The sequence below is a fragment of the Heloderma suspectum genome, chromosome 8, assembly GCF_057233095.1.
Source record: "Heloderma suspectum isolate Gila_16-S chromosome 8, 16-S_ref, whole genome shotgun sequence".
Lineage (NCBI taxonomy): Eukaryota > Metazoa > Chordata > Lepidosauria > Squamata > Helodermatidae > Heloderma > Heloderma suspectum.
In genome coordinates this window covers 42,435,639-42,455,649 of record NC_139465.1, presented here as the reverse complement: position 1 = coordinate 42,455,649, position 20,011 = coordinate 42,435,639, and the positions used below count along the sequence as shown (strand labels likewise).

At 49.5% G+C, this 20,011-nt stretch overlaps 1 protein-coding gene and 1 gene segment (V, D, J or C); one reads left to right on the top strand and one right to left on the bottom strand.

Annotated features, from left to right (window-relative positions):
* Positions 1-2,712: 2,712 nt before the first annotated feature.
* LOC146339094 (Ig kappa chain V region 12F2-like) lies at positions 2,713-18,250 on the top strand. The segment is given in 5 exon segments: positions 2,713-3,053; positions 4,418-4,753; positions 9,403-9,487; positions 11,624-11,743; positions 15,171-18,250. Coding segments are annotated over 3 exon segments (429 nt in total).
* Positions 14,195-20,011, bottom strand: part of LOC146339093 (uromodulin-like) — a 20,653-nt gene continuing 14,836 nt past the window's right edge. The window contains exons 7-10 of the mRNA XM_084812156.1: positions 18,517-18,676; positions 15,336-15,471; positions 14,617-15,236; positions 14,195-14,287 (exon numbers count right to left, since the gene is read on the bottom strand). Of these exons, the coding sequence (XP_084668282.1) occupies positions 15,145-15,236; positions 15,336-15,471; positions 18,517-18,676 (388 nt within the window). The 3' untranslated portion in view covers positions 14,195-14,287; positions 14,617-15,144. The remainder of the gene's footprint in view (positions 14,288-14,616; positions 15,237-15,335; positions 15,472-18,516; positions 18,677-20,011) is intronic.

Sequence of the window (20,011 nt, the reverse complement as noted above, 5' to 3'; positions counted from 1 at the left end):
GCTGCTCTGCGGAGCCACCGCGGAGCACAGCCGGCTTTCGAGAATTCCGGGGGGGAGGACCAGATCGCCTCCCCTCCCAGCGAGGATTCCGGGGGGAGGGACAGAGCACCTCCCCTCCGCAGTGGAACCCGGCGGAGCCAGGTAAGCGGGGTTTCATACACCCCTAGTGGCACTTAGGCTTCTTTGACAGGCTAACGTGTTTCACCGCATGCTCCTGGCCTATTTCTTCCCCATCTCCATTTGGGCAATTGGAAATATTTTCATCTGCCTCCCCCAGGGATGATTCAGCCCAAACTGGGTGCTTCCTAGCTCCTGTCAGCTTTCCCCCAGGGTTCAGTTTAAAAGCTGACCTGCCACCTTTTTAATGTTATGTACCAGCAGTCTGGTTCCATTCTGGTTCAAGTGGAGCATGTCACTCTTGTACAGGCCTGGCTTATCCCAAAATGACCCCCAATGCCTAACAAATCTGAAGCCCTCCTCCCTACATGACTGTCTCAGCCATGCATTGAGACTCCTCAGCTTCACCTATCTAGTGGAGAATTCCGCCACGGATTTCAGTGAGGCCAAATGCACTGACATTCAGCCCCTTGAAACCCGTGGCAGAATGGCCTCCCACCCCCCGCCCCCCTGCGGAATCCCCCCCAGGACAAAGCTTACCTGGGGCAGATGTTCCGGCAGCGGAGGCTCCTGCGGCGGCTCTGGCGGCAGCGGCGGCAGCAGCAGCTGGTCTTTCGGCCGGCTGCTGTGGACTCAAATGGCAGCCACCATGCCATTTGCGTAGCTGCCCTTGCCATGATAGGCTACGTAAATACTTACGTAGCCTATCACGACAAGCAAAAAAAACAACAACCACGTACGCAAATGGTAGCGGCTATGGCGGCTGCCATTTGTGTTCCCTTTTTTTCACTCTAATAGCTTACATAAATATTTACATAGGCTAAAACAGGGGAAAAAAGGGAACGCAAATGGCAGCCGCTGTAGCCGCCACCATTTGCGTACGTGGGGGTTTTTTTCCGGAAGGCTGCCCAGCGGCTGGATGTCCAGCTGCGGGCAGCCCTGGCTGGTGGCTCTGTGGAATCACCACAGAGCAGATCCAGCCGGATTAGGATTTCGGGGGGAGGTGCGGAGCGCCTCCCCCCCACCACAAATCACCCCGTCGGAAAGGTAAGTGACTTTCGTACATCCCTACTAGCTGGCTCTGTGCATGAATCTGGTAGCATTTCAGAGGAAGCTCCCTTGGTGCTCCTGAATTTCAGCCTCCTACCTAGCAACCTAACTCTGGCTTCCAGGACCTCACAACTACATTTCCCCATGTCATTAGTACCAACATAGACCACAACCACTGACTCCACCTCCGCACTATCTACAGAATTATCTAGACAGCGCATGATATCTGGACCCTTCACACCAGGCAGGAAATTTACCATGTGGTCTACACACCCATCACAAACCCAGCTGTCTATGTCTCTAATGCCTGAGTCACCCACTACCACAAGGCCCCTGCCCACTGGAGGGATAACCTTGGCATGGAGAGGATATTTATTTGGCTTCAAGGGAACACATTTGTATTCTGGGAGTCAGGAGCTCTTTACACCAAGCACACACCCACGACTTTGGTCCAGCTGGCAGATAGTCATACATGTGGCACTCAGTGCTAGCCCCCAAACTGCCGTGGGCTTTCTACCTGCATAGCTGGTTTTATTATTGTTATTGTTTGTTGACCTGGAAACCTACGTTATTTACTAGGAGAACATGGAGAAGAGTTGACTACCCTGGCTTCCTCGTCCTGTTGCTAAACTCGCATGGGTGCTTAACTCACTTGAGTGCTGAGGAACTTCTTTTTACGGTTGTGCTTTTGTCATCCAGGCTGAGACGCTCTGTCACTGGGGCTCACTGAGCTATCATGCAAGCCTCCCTCCTTGTGCAGTTCTAGCTGGTTTGCCCCAATGGGTGCCACAGTCAATCAGGTTACAGGGCCTGGTTCAAAAAGCAAGAGAGGCTATGGCTGAACTACTAGTCTGCACCCGTGAGTGGAAATCTAAGTCAACCAAGCTCCCTGGGCGCAAAAAATATTATTTCTAAATTTGCATTTATACATATAAGTTGATATATGTAAATGTTATGCAAATTGGCAGCCTCTTTTTTTGGTGATGCATTTCCTTTTTTTTAGAGATGCATATGTGCATATGTGCGCCCTATGTATAGATGAATGAATCAATGAGATGGGCAGGAACATGTGGGGGACAGGGGATCTTTTAGCTACCCAGCCCCAGGCTGCGGAATAGTGAAGGATTGCAAGTGGACTAACAAGCTGAAGTTAAATCCAGACAAGACGGAGGTAGTTATGGTAATGAAAGGGGCTGATCCGAGAAGAGGCATTCAACCTGTTCTGGATGGGACTGTACTCCTCTTTAGGAGCAGGAATACTCCTGGACCCCACTTTTCTCCTGGAGACACAAATGGTGCATTTGGCCAGGAGTGCTTCTGCCCTTCTTTGGCTGGTGTGCCAACCACAGCCTTTTCCAGAGAAAGCTGGTCTTGCAACAGTTATACATGCCCAGCCTCATCTCATTCTCAGCTGTGTTAGACTACTGTAATATGCCCTTGAAAAAGTCCGGTATATACTGCCTTTTCCTAGAACATGCTGTCTCTGTCAGTCTTGCAATTTGGATACTGAAACTGAATAAGCAGCAACATTTTTTAAAGGGCAAAAGATAACCCATTGGCAAAATGGAGGAAAGACAGACAATTCAACTCAAAAGAAAAGGAAAAAGAGGAACTGCAGGCAGAGGATGGGAGCGGTGAGGCCAAAAGGCACAAAAACAAAACAGCTTTCTGAGCATTTTCTCTAGTTCCGCGTGACTGGGCAGTTCAGATCTGGCTGAGAGCAAACCCCCACCTGCCAGGCGCCCTTGTGCAGCCAGGGACTGTGTGTGGACTGGCAGGATTGTGGATCAGCAGTGGGGAGAAAACATAGACTGCGTGAGGCAACATGAGCCTCCAGATGGTCGAACTCTTTCTGCTCGTGCTTTTCCTCATTGTCCTGCTTACAGGTGAGTTTCCCTTTCAAGAGACGTTTTCTTCTTCTTTCAGATAGGAACAGGGAACCAGTGAGGCTCAAACCCATCAGGGTGCTCTGATTTCCTCCTCAAAGCTCATTTTCCCCATTCCCATTCCTGAACACAAGCACCTTTTCTTTCCTGAACAGGAAAAGTGTGCGTTTGCGAACAGGAAAAATGTACATTTTTAAAAGCACACAACCAAATGTACCCTCCCCCACCCCACTGACTAAAGCATGAAAATGAATGCACATTTAAAAAAATACATGCATTTTAAAGTGTGCATTTTCCTAATAGGACGCATTTTGCAAATGCAGTCACAAGCCCAAGTTGCATAATTTGCACAAACTCAGCTGTAAATGTGCACAAAATTACAAATCCTTGCCAAAAAAGAAGAAGAAGTGCAAAATTCCCAGAAAATCGTTGAACTGGCCCAACTCGCTGCAGATCGAGTCAAGCACCACAGCGGGAACCAAAATAACGCCTGGGGAGCCAAGCCTAGGAAAACTCATTGAACTCCACTCCCCAAACAGATTTCTCTGACATCCCCAACTGCCAGCAGGCGGCAACCCTGAAACAGCAACATTTGCCATGGTGGCGCCCAGCCGCCCACCTTATGGAGCGCCCCCCCTTCCGGTATTCAGGAGACATCAATTGTGGCATGTTTTCGGCACTCGTTAAAGAGCCATCTTTTAACCCAAGCCCTCCTTGAATGGTTGTGCTGCCCAATTCATTGGTTTTTTAATTATTGTGTGTTTAGTTTTGGTTTTAAATATTTCTAACATTTTAACTGATGAGCTTTTGTGTTTATTATGGTTGTTTTAGTTTTTGATTTTGTAAACTGCTTAGAAATATTTTTAGATATGATAAGCGATATATAAATTGATTAAATAAATACATAAATTAAATTAAATGGTCTTTCCCAAGTTTATCATGGAAAAGCAAATCAGATCTGTAGCACTGATTGTTACATTTGATATTCTCCCTTTTGTGTGTATCCATCCCTATAACTTCCTAAGCCTTACATGTTTTAGATTTATCTTGTGTATCTTCCGCCAAAATCTTCTGAAAACACGTAATAGTATCTCCTAATCTTACTTAGTATCACACATGTCATTTGATCGTGCTAAGACTTCAACGGGGGAGCAATTCCATGGCTTTTGAGAGGCCAGAATTCAGCCAGCATCTCTGCAGAATTAAAATGCCCAGAGTTCCTACAGAGAAGGAAAACAGGCTTACTGATCTGACATGGTTTTGGAATTTACCCTCTTTCCCGCAAATCGAGGCTGGATGCATCTCTCACAAATATGATGCTTTCATCTAGCCACTCATCTACGCTGTTTCAACTTGTCTTTCAGGGCGGGCAACGGAGGCTGCTCAGCCACCATTTTCAGTGATCCAGACACCTGCCACTTTGAACGTGGCGGAAGGATCGACACTGGACATGCAGTGCAGGATCAAGGGGAGCATCTCTTCCAAGTGGTTTATGCGGTGGTATATGAATCGACATGGGGGAGGAGAGATGGAATTACAGAACTCATCCAACATTCGTATAATTACGAATCCAACAGAGAAACTTAGTAGTTTCACTCTGGAGAGAGCTGATCTAGTTCATTCTGGAACCTACCTGTGTTATGTTGGCAGCAGTACAGGTGACCGTGTTCCCAGTAATGGGACAGAAGTGATCATTAGTGGTAAATACCTCAATTTCTTTCTCAAATCTTTTTTATGAGGGAAATTTGTCTCACGCTTGTAATTATCTCACACTTGTAAATGTTATGGATTGGTAGACTTTTGTGGGATTTGGGGCTGCTCTATTTGCATGATAGATAGAAATACACACACACACACACACACACACACAGCCCCCTCATGTATAGATGAGGTATATTTTTCTTCTGATATGTTGAAAACAAAAAGTCAATTCACAGCACAATCCTAACATGCTTAATCAGAAGTTTGTGTTCACTGGGACTTACTCCCACCTAAGTGTGTATAGGATTACAGCCTTACTATGCCTGTTTTCTCCATTAATGAACCCCTTTTTGCTATTTCCATTACTTTCCATTACTTAAATGACATCTGCAAAACCCACTGGTAGCTGCAGTAAAGGTGCTCTTGCCAGGTGTTGGAGATAACCGTATCCTCGGTGACTGGATGGGAGTCCACCTTCCAAAGGAACGATATTGGGAATCTAATTTACCTCCCAAGGAAATTAAAGGCCAAAGTACATGTTGCACACAAACCCATGTAACAAGGCCTCGATAGCTTATCCTGTAAGGAGAATAAGCCACACGAGGGACTGAGTCATAGCGTGGGGGTGGGGTGGGAGAAAGGGTTAAGCAGGCACTCTTCCTACCCTCTTCCACTCTCCCCAAGCCACTTCCCCAAGTCGTCAAATACGTGCATGCTTCTCTGATCCAAACTGCCCCCTCCGAAAGCAGTGGGAACTTGTTTTTTACCGCTATGAAAATCCCATTTAGAAAGAGCTGGGATGTGTTTATATGAATTCGCATGGTGCCTTCCAGAGGGATGCTACTTAGAAGGCGGCCATGCTCTATGCTCCTGTTCCAAGATTCCTTAAGGAACAATAATACCATGACATTTAAATCAGAGTTAAGGCTATGAATGTGCCTTTCAGCTAGGGCGGGTAGCCTTTTTGTGGGGCAGAGTTCCCGCATCTTTAAGAGCTGCATGACAGGCACACATTAAAGTGGAAACTTATCTTGCCATTGAGTGATCTCCCATGTCAGAACACGCTAGGAAAAGAAAACCCGCCATGTGGGAGAATGTCTCTAGCCTATAGCCTTCTTCCCCATGTGCTGGTTTTCTACATGCAAGGGCTTATTTTAAAGAGAGAAAAAAAGAAAAACAAGCTCCAATCTGCACTACACCTGATCCGAACCAACCCTTCTATTTCAAACTTGTGAACAGACCTGGCTTTGTATGTGTTGGAATAGCCCCTCCTTTGATACAGCGAAGGCCTTGAGGAAACTGAGTGAAGCCACGGCCGCTGGTACCCCTAGGCACAACCCCACCCATGGTTCACCGCTCTATTCCCCTGAGGGAGGGGGCCTGTCCACTCCATTCCTCTGAGGGGAAGGGGGCCGCATAACTCTGTCGCTTGGGCTACTCTCTGCTGCTTTCCAACCGCATTGACTGCAAAGCTTTGCGGTGGTCGGTCCCTAGTGGCTGAAGACGTAACTGCAGGTTTCAACCACACGGGCCCATCTAAATTAAATAAGGGCGTGATCCTATTGAGATAGTCGGTAGTCCCTGAACTCGGAGGCTACCGACTGTCCTATGCAGGGCAGCTGCAGCACAGAGGAGAGGATGCCCTCTGTGCTCCGACCGCCCTACGTTGTTGGCTAGACACGTGTTTTCCCACGTCTCGCTGCAGCTTTGGGGAGGGGCAGGGAAGGGGCCTGGAGACCGGATAGGAAGCTGTCTCAAACAGCTTCCGCAGTCTCCTCCCCTCCCTGCCCCCAGGAAAGCCCCGTTTCGCCCTCTCCATGCGTCGTCTATGAGCACAGAGAGGGCAGTGGCGTGGAAAGTAGTGCACCTAGCTACAAGGGGGAGGGAGAGGGGAGCACCGTTTTTGGGAACCAGAAAATCCTATGGCTGTCTAAATAGTGTCTAGTGGCCATAGGATTGCTCTCTAAGAGTAATTAATGCTTTTAAAAAGCAAAATAACCCCGAGGTGCACACCCCTAGGGTTCCCTTAGTATGCATGCCAAGTTTCATGTTTCTAGGTTTCATGGTTTTGGTGCTATGGCAGTGAGAAACAGAAAGACACACATCCTCTTTTCTTTTTATAGGTCTTCTTAAGTGACACAAGTTGTAATTATTAATGACTTTTAACTAGAAAATCAACTAGAGGTTGACATTAACGTCCCTGAAAGACAGCTGGCCCTCCTTCCACCACTTCCCTTGCAATGTGGAGCTGTAGGAAAGTGGTGGGAATGTTCTCAGTGCACATGAGACAATGGTGAGGCTAACAGGACCAGCTAGTAAGTGCAGAAAATGCTCTAGAATTACGGTTCTCAAACTTTTCCTCCCTCTGGGCCACGTGTACATTGCCAGGGGTCTCATCAAAAGACTTACTAAATGTTTTCTCCTCTTACATATCAAAGCACATAATTCATATTTTAATTTTTAATAAATCTTCAGTGCCAATGCCATTGTCAAAATTAGAGCCATGTTGTGGACATTACAGGCCCCATGGCAGGCCACTAAGAAGGGCCCCTTTGACGGGCCAATTCTGGAGGAAATTAGTAGACTTCACCATTACCCGCATTAATGAAAATCAGGGCCTTGTTAGCCTGTTTGATAATCCAGCCCTGATCAAAATGGACTCAGTCTCAATCACAAGTACAAATATTCTCAACCAGTTGCAACCTTTTTGTGGACCACCTGAATGGCTGTGGGTCAACGCTGGTCTATGGACCACAGTTTTGGGAAGCTTTGCCCCAGAATATGCCTCCAAACTCTTGGCAGCATTTTGGGGTTCCATGTGGCAGAATTCAGGGGCCCACCTTTGATGGGTCAATGTGCAAATAGTTCCCTGAAGGGAGGATGTTTGAAAACTGCTCCCACAGGAGGTCAGAGACTTTCACTTCCTATGACCCTACATTCCCCCCCTAAAGCTGTGTCATACTTGACAGCTGGAAATGGAATAGTTTGGAAAATGAATTATTGAACAGGGGTGACAGTTTCAGCCCTGGTATTATTTTTCTGCAAATTCATGGTTTGCAAACAACAGAGGCGCCAGGCATGTCCGAGTTTGATAAGGGACTCAGAATGCCATCCATGCACTTGGTGCACGTTGGAATTATATGTGAAACAAGTGAGATCCGTAACAAAATGTTGCACGCTTTCCTTACCTCCTAGTGGGAATTCAGGTTTCTGCTCAGCCACCCATACCCTTGTTCAGAATGACATTGTTCGTTGCTGTTCATATACTGCTTCTCAGTGAATACATCCTGAAGTGGTTTAGCGAATAAACCTGGAGTCTCCAACCTGGTGACCGTGGGTGCACATATGACCACAGACAACTCTCTGGTGCCTGCCAGGTTCCCTGCCAGTGATTTTTATCTTGTTTCTTAAGACTGTTTAAAAAATTAGGACCATTTTTTTAACAACTGGGAGGCTGGCATGCTGCAAAATTAAGTGCCGCCCTCCAGAGCCATCTTTATTTGGGTTCAAAAACATGGTTCTGTGTTTTGGAGCTCCGAGCCCACCTCTGCCTTGGACTTAAGGTTCTTGGGAAAGTTTATTTTCTCATAGTCTGCCTTCTGGGAAATGAGTGTTTTGTGACCGTCCATCCCCAACATGGCTGCCATTTTGTGAATGGGCAGGCCTCCCCATGGCAGCCATTCTATAGGAGTGCCCATGATACTCCCTCACAACTCCAAATGTGCCCACGGACTTCAAAAGTTTTGGGGACTCCTGCCATATTGGGGAGGCCCTGCCAGCCACATCCAGCCCACAGGTGTCTGGTCTCCATAAACATTCAATAAGTGCTCAATAAATGGTTATTAACTGGGTGTATAAAAATGCTAGAAAAAATGGCTAAGAGCATTTTTTTTCCTGATGTTATTGTGTGTATGCCTTTTAATACCCTGCCTTGAGAACAACAACTTGCATATGGCCCCCAGATAGTCTCCCATCCAGAAGTTGCTCCAGATCAGGCCCAGGTAGCTTCAACGAGAGACTCCAACATGTTCCTCCAGATCAGCCTTCCGTGAACCTGGAGCCCTCCAGATATTTTGGACTACAGCTCCCAGAATAAACAAGCCAAGCTGGCTCAGGCTGATGGGAGCTGAAGTCTGTTTGCAGGACACCAGCTTTGGGGAATGCTGTTCCAGACAATTCTCTGGGCCAGAGTCCTGGCTGCTGCACTCTCCGCCACATCCAAAGCCAGGGCGTTTAGCAGCCTTGCCAGAACCAAGAGTGCAATTACGGGGCAGCTAAAAACCAGCACCAGCTCCGCAGCTGCGTATTCCGCTTGAGGCTGCTCATCTGGGCACCTCGCTAATGCAAGCGCACCTCATCTCAGCCTTCTTCTGTAGCGGTGTCTGGTCCTCTCTGGCTCTTTGCCAGGTTTGCACGTGGAGGCTCTGGAGGCGTTTTCTGTCTCCCCCCCCACACACACACAGCTGCTAAGCGGCTGGTGCACCAAACACCTGCTTTCATCAACAGAACAGAGGGAGAAGAACTCACGATAAGCTGTCGCTTCAAGGGTCCCAAACACCCACACAGCGTCACATGGTATAAAGATGGAGCTGAGGCGAGAAGAGGTTCGCTCCTCGACACTGAGCGCCTGGCTTCTCTCGTTTTGCAGAACATCAAAGTGGAAGACTCTGGAACCTATAGATGTGTCTTCGGTAGTCATGGCCAAGGAAATGGAACCAGGGTGACAATATGTGGTAAACAGAACCATTTGTTTTCCTCCTTGCCCTCTCCTGGGGAACGAGGAGCAGAGCTAGCAGGAATGGCTGACACCGTGGGAGTTATGAGTTGGGTGGGAAGTATGTGGAGCTATCAAAAATAAGGAAATTCTAGCTGGAGAAGAGGGGTGGGTGACACGTGGCCTCCAAGGCTATCTGTGCCACCACGCCCAGCCCAAGCCAAGCTGCCGCCTCAGGCAAGGCAGCACTGCTGCCCCCAGCCCTTGCTGCAGAGGCGTGCCGCTGCAGCCCCCGCCCCACTTCTGGGCGGCCAGTGGGCGGCTGGCAGTGGCAGCTCCCTCCCTCCCTCCCTGCTCGCTGGTTGGCCGGCTGCTCCCACCTTCTGCCCCAGCCATGGGGCTCCTGGGAATCAGCCAACTACCGCGAGAGGTCCCAGCCGTTGTTGCGAGAGTTCAGGGCCTTTCGTGATATCCTGGCTGCTCCCGCGAGAGTTCAGGACCTCTCGTGATTTTTGCTTGACTCTCCCAACAACCCTGCGGCTCGGACAGAAGGCGGGAGTGGCCAGCCAGTGGGCCGGGGAGCAGGGAGGGAGGAGGAGGAGCTGCCCCCACTATGGCTGGTTGGCCAGCCGGGCAGGCAGGCGCAAACAGTTGGCTGGTCGCCTGCCAGCCAAGCAAGCGGGGGGGAGGTGGCGGCAGGCCCTTTGCAGGCCACAATGCGCCACTCTTCCCATTCCGTGGCGCCTGATACCCCCACATCAGGCTGCCTCATTATAGGACTGCCTCATTGTAGAAAAACAGCCCTGTATGCCACCCCCATCGTGTGCCGACACCCCTACCGAGTTTGCTGCCGTGCCACCTAATTTCATTGGTGTGGTGGCAAAAAATCAGTGCGCCCCCCTGGAAGTTGCGCTCCCCTGCTGTAGAGAGATAAATGTGCTGGGGCATCTTAGGACCAAACTAGATGTTCCTGAGGACATGTGGTTGTTGCCCACCCTCCAGCCCATCCCCGATGAGGCCTAGTGAAAGGAGTTAAGATGATGGAAAGTTAGCACACTCGGCTTTTCCCTGCCCCCTGCAAGTAGCACATAGGGTGGATGAATCTGCGAGTTTTGCTTTCTCCTGCACTTGCACGTTTTGGTAAATTCTTATCAAAAACAAACCGAAAGAGAATTCTCAGCCATCTGTAATATGAGGTGGAGCAGGGAAGCACTGAGCGCAACAAGGTTGCATCATGTGTCTCCAGGGAATGTGGGTTTATAGGTGATGTGTGCATGCATTGCAGCAGGTATCCTTTTAAAAGCGGCATTCTTCCTCACCACCCTTCCGCCCTCTAGTCCTCATATCTTTGCCATTCATGGGCAAAAAAGCAGGTCAGGGGAGGTGACTTTGAACTGAAAAACAGCCAAGAGGAATCTTCTTCTGCTCTGGCAAATTGCCTGCCAAACAGATTGTGGCTTAAAAAAAATGCAGGAGAAACGTGGAACTCCATCTAAAGTGGCTGTTTTGAGTTTTGAGCCTGTCCTTTTCTTCCTTTTCCCATAAGCTCTTCACTGTTGTGTGGGAACAGCATTTCTTAGTATGTTGCAAGTTCTGCTTTCTGTTTGACAGTACATCATGAAGAAATAGCTATGGTTGGGGAGAGTTGATAGTGGGGGGTATACCCCCCCTCAAAAAGATGGTTTGAAAAACTTAAGGAAGATGTGTATATACTTATCCCACCTCCACCTTTGCCAAAAAAGTGTCGCAGGCTTTTGTGATATTTCAAAAGCCTGCAAAACCTATTTGGCCAGAGGCAAAAAAGAGACAAAAAGAACATGTTATGTGCATTTTAGGAAAAGCAACGTGCTTCAGTCAAACCACTCTCAGTTCTCCTCAAAACTATATCCTATCTCCAGGCCTAGGGCCACCCTTACCATAGCTTATCTCAGAGCTGCAACAGAAACCGTGTAAATGCATTCCTATCTCAACACTCTTTTTTGCCAAGAACATGGAACCATCTTGGGTTGGCCCAGATTAAGCCCTGCCCAGCTGAAGTCATTGGTGTCCTTCCCTGCCAGAAACCAATGGGTGAATACTAGAGCTTCTTTTCTAGCACAGCCGTCACCAACAGGATGTTGGTTTTGTCTTTTGTTTTCTTTTGTTTGCTAACCAGAGAGCAGCACTGGAACTGCTGGAGCCCAACTTGGACTTGGGAACGGAATCAGAATTGGAATCCTCCTCCTCTTGCTGCTGCTCAGTGTCTCAGCGTGGGGATGCAAGAAGAGAGCGAAAGGTACGGCTCTCTCCCAGGACAAATAGGAGCAGGGCCGGCCCAGGACATTTAGCCGCCCAGGCTTTTTTCCAAACGGCTCTCCAGTGGCTGGAAGAACTGGGCTGCAGCCTAGTTTTGGGGTCTGCACCAGTGGCTGGCGATCCTGACAGTGGAATCAAGGCAGGAGAAGCCCAGCTTGGACCTTCCCATGTGATTTTCTTCTTCAAAAAGCAGCCATAGGGGGCAATTTAGATCAGGGCTACGGGGGGCGGGGGAGGAGTTAACCATTTGTCCCTGCACCAGTTCCCCAAATTAAATTGGGGAAGCTGTGGTTAGCCACTTAGGGGAAAACCTATGGGCACAATTTTCATCCATACAGCCCACCGCCCCCTGCAGTCCCCCATGGCTCAAATCACACCTAAGAGAATCCTCCTGTCTTGGATCAGACCCAAAGCCCTGTATAGTTCATCCTTGGGAGGGGGGATTTAAGTTGGATTTGCATGGGGGAAGCAGTTAAAACTCTGTTCCAGCAGGGCTCTTATGTTCTCTTATATTTCCTGTTTTATTCGTATTTTTGTACACATTTTTTGTTTGGAGAACTCTAGTGCAAAATTTGGAGAAGTGCAAAATGTCAAAGGATCACTGAGTTTCAGTTCTCAAAGTGGTTCAAAAGTGCAAAATTAACAAATCCCCTCCTATCCCTTCTCCAGTGAAGAGGGGTTCTTGATGAGGCTTTTATTGTGCCATCATCCTGCCTCACTCACAAAGTCTTGCAGGGGTGGGGGTGGTCCAAACATTGTCATCTTCCACTCATAACCCTCCGATGTTTTCCTATCACTTCTTCTTTCTTTTCTCTTACGGGAGCTAATACATTAAGAGAGCAATCCAGACTGCAGCTGGGGGCCATAGGACAGTTTAGATTCCTGGATCTGAGGTTGGAGACACCACCCCGACCTTGGACCGAGGAGTCCGAGCTCCCCACCCCTCCCCCTTGCAGCCAGCCCAGAGAGAACTGCACCTGCTGCCTCTCCAAGGTTGCAAAGGTGACCTTGGAGGGAAGGGAAGGGGGCGTTTCCATGGGTGGGGAGGGGAGGGGACTGGAGAGGCCGGCTTATGAGGAATCCTCCGGCTGCCCCAGCCTCCTTCCCTCCACCTCCCCGATGCCTCAGCTAGATGGGCAAAAATGCATGGAATGCAGAGCTTAAACACAGAGCAGGAGGAACGCAGAGGCAAAATTCGCCTCCCGCTCTGCATTGGATGGCCGCAAGCCTCTGAATTCGAGGGCTTACAGCCATCCCCATAGGACCGCGTCCTTAGGAAGAAAAGACGGAAGAGCTGTACAATGCTTTCTGATCGTTAGCGCTAGGAACCCTCCGTCTGGAAGCATCTGTCATGTCCCATTTGGGCCTTAAAGTTACCAGATCTCAGCATCTGACCTGACTTTTCAGGGCTTTAGACACCTTGTGCTTCCAGACAGATGGTTACTAGTGCTTATACATCCTTGCGCCTCCACGGTAAAGCTACAAGCAGCAGCATCACAGCTCACTTTCCACATCGCCGGAGACTACTGCGTATTTTCTTTGTGCACATCCCACCGTGGTCCAGTCACACCAGTGCCGTTAGCACTACTCTTTTGCCTTTTGTAAGTGACTGATCAGGCAGCCCAACCTATCACCGCTCAGCACACACTCACTACACCCTTTGTTGTGGGAGCCATTTTTTAAATCGCCCATTTATTTATTTTTTAAATCAGTCTTTTAGGTTGCACTGAAGCACTTCTGTATATAGAAATACCAGTGAAATCAAAGAGTGATGTAGTGGTAAAATTTGAAGAACAGGCATTCGTCCATGTAGCCACACCCCCAAGGACAGTCCCAAGATTCAGGCTGCTGTGTTGATCCAAATCAGCAAACCAGTTCTAGCACTTTTCATTTCCAAAGTCAAAAAAGAAACAGTTCCACCCATTGAATTCCCAGCACGTTTTGACACTTGGTCTTCATCAGGGGAACAACTCTTAAAGGATTCCCTCTCCCTTGCTTCTTCCAAAGAAGACAGAGAAGAAGCAAGGGAGAGGGAATCCTCCAAAAGAATCTCTAAGAGTTTTCCCCTTGATGAAGACCAAGTGTTGAAACACATTGGGAATTCAATGGGTGCAGCGGTTTCTTTTTTGATGTGGGTTTCCAGCCTTGCGGCTTTTTTTTTCTGGCCCCAGCTGGCGCTGGTGCTCACTTTTCATCTCTGCTAGGGAGTAGGGATGTCACAGAATTCCGCCATGGATCTCGGTGAGGTTGAATGCCAGTACATTCGGCCCCCCGAAATCTGTGGTGGAACAGCCTGCCCCCCCGCCCCCCCGCGGATCCCCCCTGGGATGAGACTTACCTGGGGCAGATGTTCTGGGCTGCGGCGGCTGGTCTTCCGATCGGCTGCCGCCACCGCCATTTGCAGTCTTGTCGTTTTTTTTGTTTTTTTTTTACAAGACGTGATAGGCTACGTAAAGATTTACATAGCCTATCATAGCTGAGTAAAAAAACAACAACAACCCGCGAATGCAAATGGCGGTGGCGGCTACGGCCGCCGCCATTTGCGTTCCTTATGTTTGGCCGTCTTAGTCTACATAAATATTTACTTAGACTATGACGGCGAAAATAAAGGGGAATGCAAATAGCGTAGCGGGCGCTATTTGCGTCCCTTTTTGATTCGCCGTTTTAGCCTACGTAAATATTTACATAGGCTAAAACAGCGAAAATAAAGGGGAATGCAAATAGCATAGCGGGCGCTATTTGCGTTCCCCTTTATTTTCGCTGTAATAGTCTACGTAAATATTTACGTAGACTAAGACAGCCAAAAATAAGGAATGCAAATGGCGGCGGCTGTAGCCGCCACCATTTGCGTACACGGTTTTGTTTTGTTTCTTTCCCCCAGAGCCCTCCGCGGCCGGAAATCCGGCTGCGGACAGCTCTGGCCTGGCCTGGGCCTGGCCGGCTGCTCTGCAGAGCTGCCGCGGAGCACAGCCGGCCGTGGAGGATTCCGGGGGGGAGGAACGGATCGCCTCCCCCCCGTCGAGGATTCCGGGGGGAGGGACGGAACGCCTCCCCCCCCTCAACATAATCCGTGGAAAGGTAAGTGACTTTCGCACATCCCTAGCTAGGAGCAGGTCTTTTGCAGAGCTCATGGGTCTTAATTGCCCATTCGAGGCCAAGCCACCCCCAAATACTTTGCGTTACTGTGAGGCCCACGGGGCGGGCAGATCAGGTCAGCATCCCCGCTAATCAAAAAGTGCTGGCGCCACGTCCCTGTGAGCCCAGACTTTGCTACGCCACTTCTTCCGGGCTAGAAACCTCCGAAGAGAGAGAGGTCCATGCCTGCTCTGCTACTCTTTGCAAGCATGAAATTTATTTGGGATTCTGCTGTTTACAAGTTGCTCATTTCTTCATGGCTTTTGCAACAGCGATCAAGACGAAGGCGGTGGCAAGGCCTGCTGAAACCGCTGCACCAGGGATCCACATCTGCACTCCTGGGAAGAGAGAGAGAAGGACATAGGCACAGCTGTGTAACCGGGGGTGTCGTGCTGGGGATCTGGGCCATGACCTAATCCAGGAAAATGCATACATACTCCAGAGGGACGGCTGGTCTTTGGTGTTCCGTGTTTCCAAGCGTGATGGGACCAGGAACTGAATGGGCCCGTAGGAGACGATCTTCTTGTAGTCATCAAACAGGGCCCTCTTGTTCCTTTGCTTGCTGGGACATTGCTGTGGGCCAAAGCAAGAATGTTGCTGACGGTGCAAACGATGCATTCTCTGACGGTTAGGCTAGCAGCTCCAAGCGCCCTGCTTCTTAGCAAAGCCATTACACAGCCCCACATTAGACCATCTCTGCAGGAAATAGACCCATGGTTAGCCCTTGGCGGTTGAAAACTATTGAAGTCAGGGCAGGATGGGCCCTATTCCCTCGCAAACCTGCCATGGGCCACACGTCTGCTGCCCTGCGCAGCTGTGCCACCAAATTTGCTGCTGAAATTCAGCAGCGCAGACACAGAAAAGGCCATTTTTTCTTCCAAGCAAGGACCTTTTCTGCTGCTGCACCACCAAATTCCAGTGTCCGAATTCAGCACTGGTGGATATACAATATACTCTCTTTATCCCTGCAACAGCTCTGTGGAGATGTCATTCAAATCAACAGGACGTCTCTTCGTCATGCTTAACTTCTCGCATTGATTTCAATGGGACCTAAATTCAACTAGCTGGGGAGAGAAGTCTTGCTTCCAGGTTGCATCCCTGTTGCAGAGAGCAGAAGCCTGAAACCACGTTGAGATGGTGCTGGTCAAATCAGCCCCATCAGCAGGGCACCTCTGTTGCTATGGAGAGTATTATGAGCACGTTACAACCAGGGACGGAGGCAGAGTCCAGCTGGGGGCTCAAGCTTGGCAGATTACCACCAGTTTGGTCCCCCAGACTGGAGTTCACAGACCGCCGTGCTTGCCTGATGCGGCAGACCCTGTTGCTCCCCTGAGCCGCCATTCTGTGCAAAATGGTGGCTTGGCAATTTCCATAGAGGACGATTTTCCATAAATGGTTGCAGCAAAGAGGCCCATTTATGCAACATTACAGGTGTAAATGGTCTGTTTATGTGGCAAGCATGTTCAAGCAGCCAGCAGGGCTCTGGCGAGGGGAACATGGCATGAATGGGGGCGAGTTCACCAATCCCTAGTTACAACTATTCCTGCTGGCCTCTACTGGATAGTGCCTGTGACTTCATCAGTGACGTCACAATCTCCTATGGCAGCTGTTCACAATTCATACTGGATCTTTTGAAGGTGTGCGGTGGTGGTGTTGGGGTTCCTTCTTGTTTTGCTTTAAAAAACAACACCACATAATTTGTTATTTAGCCCTATGAAAAGTAGGGATGTGTGAATCAGCAAAACATGAGCTTGCTGAAGGGCCGCAAATTCCATCTTGAAGCTCATCCCGACTTGAGTCCATATCAGATTGTGAGCTTTGGGGGTTTCTTTTTCGTATGAAAATCCATGTGTATTTTGTGCATATTTTTACAAATGTACACATCAGTTGTGTGCATCTTTGAAACATATGCATTCTTCTCTCATTGATTAAAGCATATTTGTGTGCTTTCTTCAAAACTACAGATTTTTTCATGTGCATTTTTGAAATGTACGTGTCCTGTTGAATGCAAATTTTGGGGGGCCGCAAATCACACTGCAAGCTCGGAAATGTAAGGACTTTGACCGCAGATGGTGTCTGAGTCCATGTTCGGTTCGGAAGGTGCAAACTGGATAAATCTTGATCACAAACGAACTGAAATGAATTTCTCATACATCCCTAATGTAAAGCAATACACAATTATGCATGGTTACTTCCCTTCAACAAGCCCTGGCATGTAAAGGACCTTAAAAACAATATCTGACAAGTATGCATGTTCACAGTGTTTGAAACAAAAATTTGCACCCCCAGTCCTCCATTAACTATCAACATTCCAGTTCAGCACCAGCATTTAATGCCTGAAGACTTTTGCCACAGCAGCCAACACTGGACAGCGCCAGACGCCTGGCTTGTGGGGCGGCAGCAGTCGGAATCTGATAGATGACTTGCAACAGAATTCAGTACATTTTGTATTAACTTCATTAACCCACGGCAATCACATTTCAAACGGAGGCCCAATTTCAGCTCTGAAATTCAAATGGGAAAGGTTGGAGAAAACCTGGCCCAAAATCTGAATTCTGAAAACTTTCCAAACATTTGCAAAGTCTCAGGGCAGCTCTGCTGTTCAAATTGTCCTACACGGAAGTGAAGATGGCTCACTTAAAACAACACACAAGCAAGCTTTGATGCCTCTGGAGCAAGGCTGCCATCGCTTACTATGTGTCAACTGTTACGGCCTTATTGCTCCAGGGTGGTGAATGCAACACTGGAGAGAAAGGCTTTTCTGTTGCACCAAATAAATGTTCAAGCCCCAGAGAGTGTGGGAATGAGCCCAGGATCTTAGAATCATACACCCCCCACACACCTTGCGTACCCTCACCCCCGCATGCATGTGTCAGGGTTGGATCAGAGCCCATAGAGCCCCAAAGCAGTTCTGATTCTGAGGAAGAAATAGAAACCGTGGGAGAGGAACCTGCGCGCTGTTCAGAGGCGCCGTTGGAGGGAGAGCCTCTCCCTGCTCACATTCCTGAGAGTGGTAGCGACCCTGGCAGGCTGGGGAAGTACAACTGGCGCTTCGGGATGCGAGGCGCTGGTGCAGGGCCAAGCGGGAGATGGAGGGCGCCGAGAGGAGGCGCTCAGCCCGCTTGGCACGACATCAACAGCTGCGCTCCGATGCCCCACAGGAAAGGGGAGGACTTTCACCTACTAGCCCTTAAGTTCAGAGGCTTCCCATCTTTCCCCTCCAAATGGAGACCAACTGATTCCCTAAGGCTAGAACCCCCTGGTAGGCAGCTCTCTTAAATGTCCCTCATTAGGCTCCTGCAATTAGCATCTGTAGTAAGCATCATTAGGTTGAATGGAAATAAAGCCTTGGAAAAGAGCCCTATGGTCTGCGTGTTGGTTCTGGCTACTTGAGGATTTTAGAAGGCAGCAAGGACACTCCTGACAGCATGCACACACACCTACACCCCCACCCCCCCATGTGCACACACACCCTGCATACACATGCACACCCTGACCACACACACACCACACACACATACCCTGCACTCACACCCACATCGCACTCATGCACACCCAACCCTCCCCTTTGCACGTGCGCACACAAGACACATACACCCCCCCCCCCACAGAGTTTACCTTGGCACAAGGGTCCTGGTTGTCTGGCACGCACAGACGCACTTGACAGTGCAGGAACACCTCTGTGAAGTTTTTGAACTGGAACATCTGAAACTTGAACTTCGCCACCGTGCTGGTCCCGATGGCATTCAGGAAACTCAGCGTCTTGTCATGGGGACACCTGGAAGAAGCCAAGCAGTTTGCCCATCAGGTTGCTGTCCGGATGTTCAGATCCAAACACAGGCTGAGCTGGCAGAGCCAGAGTGGCTCACCTGGATTTTTAAATACCAGCATTCAGCCCTGGGACACACGACATCATCATCAAAGTGCCTTTCACCCTTCTGGGAACGGGTAGCAGGGAGAAGGTAGCTGAAAGCAGGGCATACCCTAACATCTGTCATTTCAGAAATTAATGGTACAGTCCTACGCATTTCTACTCTGAAGTGCATTCAGTGGGACTCACTCCTCTGTAAGGGTGTAGAGGACAGCAGCCAGGCAGGGCAATCGTGTTGTCTGTTCCAGGTGCTTTGAGGTCAGAACACCCTGATGTTTTCTGCCAGGAGGGCGAAAAGGCGAAACATGTAGACCAGCTCTGTTTCTTCCCAGTGTTGGGAGCATGGTAGAAGCCTAGGAGGGTTTTGGATGCTGCATATTGACAGCCTTCTCTGCTCTGCTCTGCCCACACCCACACCCCAGTTCCCCCACTACAATGTCAGGGCAAGAAGGGTCATGGAATGATCCATGGGGGCAGGGAGGGGGCATCCCAGGTCTACCCTGCTGAGGTTGGACATCTGCCTCCGACTGTGGAGGAGAGAGATTGGAACTCCTCCCCGGAGGTCTGAGGTGAGATCGGATCTCCTCCTCGAAGGCAGGAGAGGGCCTGGCTTTTAATGCATTTCACACAGTGCCTAGCTTTTTAATAGGGCTGCGCATTGCTTTGGCCAGAAGCCCGAACTCTGAGCCAGAGTGGGATGCTTTGGGACACTTTGGAGTAGGGATGGCATGGACTCCTGACTGGGGCCAGGAATCTGTCAGACGTCCTCCTGCTCACCCCCCATCCCCGAATCCAGCTTGGTGATCTGCCGCCCCTGTCCGCCGAGCGAGCGGCGAGGACTTCCTAGACTCATCCGCTCATGCCCGGCAGCTGCCCATCCTCCTCTCAAGCTTTTACGGAAGATGGGGCTCTATTTTTGTATATTTACTCATGCACACAACGGCAGCTGTAAAGGGCCATTTCCACTGTGGAAATGGCCCTTTATGGCCACTATTGTGCGCAGCAGTAAAGAGACGAAAATATAGAGCTCCATCTTGTGTAAAAAATGGTAGCCTGCATGGAGAACAGCATTCCTCCTGTATGGAGGAGCGGACAGCTGTGGCGTGTTCCCAGACAGCTTTCCAAGCCCTCCAGGGGCTCACACAGTCGAGGGGGCACGAAGTGGCACAAAGCGGGTCATGTCGCTCCAGAGTGCTTCGGTGGCGCTTCGGAGCGATCTGGGAGCCCAGCCACACTGCTGCC